The sequence below is a fragment of the Wickerhamomyces ciferrii genome, contig 00354, assembly GCF_000313485.1.
Source record: "Wickerhamomyces ciferrii WGS project CAIF00000000 data, strain NRRL Y-1031 F-60-10, contig 00354, whole genome shotgun sequence".
Classification (NCBI taxonomy): Eukaryota; Fungi; Ascomycota; class Saccharomycetes; order Phaffomycetales; family Wickerhamomycetaceae; genus Hansenula; species Hansenula ciferrii.
This window is the reverse complement of record NW_011887387.1, coordinates 1-3,869: the sequence shown is the minus strand read 5'-3', so window position 1 is coordinate 3,869 and position 3,869 is coordinate 1. Positions and strand designations below refer to the sequence as shown.

The 3,869-nt window shown below is 30.4% G+C and overlaps 3 protein-coding genes across 3 annotated transcripts; 1 reads left to right on the top strand and 2 right to left on the bottom strand.

Moving 5' to 3' along the window:
* Positions 1-145: 145 nt before the first annotated feature.
* On the bottom strand, positions 146-1,012 carry SPS19 (2,4-dienoyl-CoA reductase (NADPH); the record flags this gene model as incomplete). Its single annotated transcript, XM_011272676.1, has 1 exon — positions 146-1,012. The coding sequence occupies one exon, from the start codon at positions 1,010-1,012 to the stop codon at positions 146-148; it is 867 nt and encodes a 288-aa protein (XP_011270978.1).
* Positions 1,013-1,315: 303 nt separating this feature from the next.
* BN7_6788 (ADP-ribosylation factor GTPase-activating protein GCS1) lies at positions 1,316-2,428 on the top strand (the record flags this gene model as incomplete). The annotated part of the gene is made up of 1 exon (XM_011272675.1): positions 1,316-2,428. One exon carries the CDS (start codon positions 1,316-1,318, stop codon positions 2,426-2,428), a length of 1,113 nt encoding a protein of 370 aa, XP_011270977.1.
* Positions 2,429-2,544: 116 nt separating this feature from the next.
* Positions 2,545-3,336, bottom strand: BN7_6787 (uncharacterized protein; the record flags this gene model as incomplete). The annotated part of the gene is made up of 1 exon (XM_011272674.1): positions 2,545-3,336. The coding sequence occupies one exon, from the start codon at positions 3,334-3,336 to the stop codon at positions 2,545-2,547; it is 792 nt and encodes a 263-aa protein (XP_011270976.1).
* Between the last annotated feature and the right edge of the window lie 533 nt (positions 3,337-3,869).

The following is a 3,869-nucleotide window of genomic DNA, read 5'->3' as shown; positions in this document are numbered from 1 at the left end:
GCAAAATTAAAAAAATCTGATTAATTTATATATAATAAGATTTTAATATAATTTAATAAGTTTCATGATCTATGATATCATCATGTAATCATAACAAATAACATTTTATTTTATTTCATAAATACATTCATAAAGCTAATTTTAATCACAATTTTGAAGGTTTTAATGATCTTTCTTTAATTAATTTTGGATAACCTTCAGAAATTCCATTACCTAAATGCCATTGACCACCATCAACAACAATTTTATCACCAGTGATATATTCCCCCGCTGGACTTAATAAAAAGACAGTTGTATTTGCAATATCTTCAGTTTTAGCAGGTCTTTGTAATGGGATTTTTGAATTAACTTCACTTTCAGTTTTATGACCAATTAATCTTTTAAACCCTTCTGTATTTGCCACTGCACCTGGAGCAATTATATTTGAACGAACACCTAATGGACCTAATTCCACTGCAATAGTTTGAGAAAGTGCATCAATACCAGCTTTTGCAGCAGAAACATGAGATTGGAATGGAGTTCCTTGGTAATGTAAAGTTGCAGAAATAAAGATAATTTCACCTTTATTCTTAACTAATTGATTATAAGTAGCTTTCAAAGTGTTATAACTACCAAGAACATCAATATCAATAACAGATTTGAAAGCATTTGCACTTAATGAATTTATATCACAAAGGAAATTACCAGCAGCACCTGCAATAACAAAATCAATTCTACCTAACTCTTTAACTGTTTGATCAACAGCAGCTTGTAAACTTTTGATATTACGAACATCCGTGTTACCAACACCAATAACTTTAACACCTGGTCTTAATTGAGAAATCTCTTTAGCAGCACTCACTGTTTTCTCTTCATTTCTTCCTATAATAGCGGCGTTTGCACCCAATAACACTAAAGCTTCAGCTTGGACTCTACAAATAGTCCCAGCACCACCGGTGACAAAGACGACTTTGCCCTTGAAGATGTCCTGTTTGTACGAAGTTCTTTGCAAGTATGATTGATCTAAAACCATTGTGTCCCTTTGAGAATTGTAACAAAACAGAATTCAATTTGAAATGGAAATAGTCTTCTTTTTATAATAGTATTGCAAATCCCCACAGAATCTGACTTTCTTTGAGATCAAAAAACTTCCTCGGTATTTAAAAATTCAAATCAATTTTTATTTTGACAGAAATTTAAAATTCGCGGGTTTGTTTTGGAATCGTCGATGAAAACGAAACAGACATCAAAAAAGGCTTTGAAAAGGCTTTGATTAGGAGTTACTACAAGGGACTACAAGGACAAGGACTACAAGGGCTACAAGGACAAGGACATCATGGGCTCAGACTGGACAGTGGACCCGGAAACTAGAAGAAAACTGCTCTCCCTACAAAAAACAGGTGGTAACAAGAGATGTTTTGATTGTAATGCCCCAAATCCACAATGGGCTTCACCAAAATTTGGAATCTTTATTTGTCTTGAATGTGCTGGTATTCATCGTGGTCTTGGTGTCCATATTTCATTTGTGAGATCAATCACCATGGATCAATTCAAACCTGAAGAAGTTAAAAGAATGGAATTAGGTGGGAATGAAAAATGTGCTGAATTCTTAGAATCAAATGGTATTGATTTACAAAGTGAACCAAAATTAAAATATGATAATCCAGTTGCTGAAGATTATAAGGAAAAATTAACTGCAGATTTGGAAGGTAAATCATTTACTCCAAGAGATTATTCTAAATTACCAAAAACAAATGTTCAATCTGCCACTACTGATTCAACAAGTGATAGTAATACACCATTAACTTCAAGAAAGGGAACTCCAACACCATCAAATAACGCCCCAATAAATCAACAAAAGGCTAAAAATGAATCATATTTTGCAAGTTTAGGTGCCAAAAATGAATCAAGACCTGAAGGTGTTGCACCAAGTCAAGGTGGTAAATATGCAGGTTTTGGTAATACTCCACAACCATCACAATCAAATACAAGAGGTAATGGTGGTTCATTATCTTCATTCACTTTAGATAATTTCCAAAGTGATCCTTTGGGAACTTTTACAAAAGGTTGGGGACTTTTTTCAAGTACAATTGCTAAATCTGTTGGTGAAGTTCATGAAACTGTTATAAAACCTGGTGTTCAACAATTAGATGAACATGATTATACAAATGAAGCTAAAAGAGCCGCTGCACAATTTGGTCAAAAATTTCAACAAACAAGTGCTTATGGTTATGATGCTTTAAATAATTTAAATAAAAATTTAATAAATCATGATCAAACAAATGGTGGTGGTAAATATGGTAAATTATTTGATGATTTAAATGCAGGTGATGAAGATGGTATAAAACCTGCTTTTGGTATTGAAAAACCTAAGAATAAAACTAAATTACAAGGTTTATCAAGTAGAAAAGCTGCATCAAAAGAAGATGAAAAATGGGATGATTTTTAAGTGAAGGATGAAATTTTTTTCTAAAGAGGTGGGTGTTGTAGTTAACTACATGTGTATATTAGAAACATTAAATTATTAAATTGAAATCAAAATCATGTAGCTATACTATACCCATATTATAAATAAGTACAGAAAAGTTTTTGGAATTCAGTTTTACCATTTTTTTCCACAATAGCACCATGAGATGGAACAATTGTATCAAATTCAAATTCATTATAAATTGCTTTTATCCCTTTTTGATTATTTGGATTAATTGGGATTAATTTTCTTAATAAAAATCTACCAATTGTTGAATCTGAATTTAAAAATCTTGTTAAGAATGACATACCTGAATTTTGATTAAAATTTGGATATTGTTCAGGATTTTTATTACCATCCCATGGAATATTAAATAATAAATCAGCTTCAAATAAAGTATGAGTATTTTTATCAAATGTAACTAATTCTTTATTTATATGACCATTTAAAAATATAAAATCTAAATTAATTAAATCTTTTAAAATTGAAGAACCTTTAACAATTTGATTTGCTTCAGAATCTTGGAAAATATAATCTAATTTTAAATCAGGTTTATCTGTAATACCAGAAGGTCCAATTAAAAAAATATTTGGATATTTTTTTTTCAAATCAATTGCAGCCATTGTATGTTCTTTATCAGGTATAATACCTGCAATAATTTCCACTTCACCTGTTAAACTTTTAGAAGCTTCATTTATAACAGATTCTAATTCTTTACCAACAGGAATTGAACTCCAAATGATTAATTTATTTGTATTTGGAATATTAATAATTGCAGTTCTATTACCAAAATTTAAATATGAACCTCTTTTAAAAGATGTTGAATGAATTGTTGTTGTTTGATTTAATCTTCTTGTAATACCACCTAAAGGATTTGGATAACCAGCCATGATGTATGTTGTCTTAGTGCAATTGAATATCTTGATTTATCGATTTCAATGGTTCTGATATGATTCAAAGCAATGGAATATTGTACTTATATAAAGAACTAATTTTGATACTGGTATTAATTACTAACAATTTAAAGTCTCGGACTTGATTTTCTTATATATAGACCGGCTTGAACTACCTATTAAGCAATTCGCAATTAGCAATTTTTTTAAAATCCGAATTTCAATTATACCCACGGACGAAAATCACATACAAATACAAGTAAAACTCCATTAAAAAGACATTTAGAAAAACAATACGATTAAACCACTAACATTATAACTATGTTTAGACCTTAAAGCAGCAAAAAAAATGCGAAATTCACCAAAAAAAGAAATGGCGACAACTGCAGGATTCGAACCTGCGCGGGTAAACCCAAAAAATTTCTAATCTTTCGCCTTAACCACTCGGCCAAGTTGCCTTTTTCGTTGTTATTCGCTGTCTAAATTGGTATTACAATTAAGAATTAGCTTATATAATCAACATATTACAT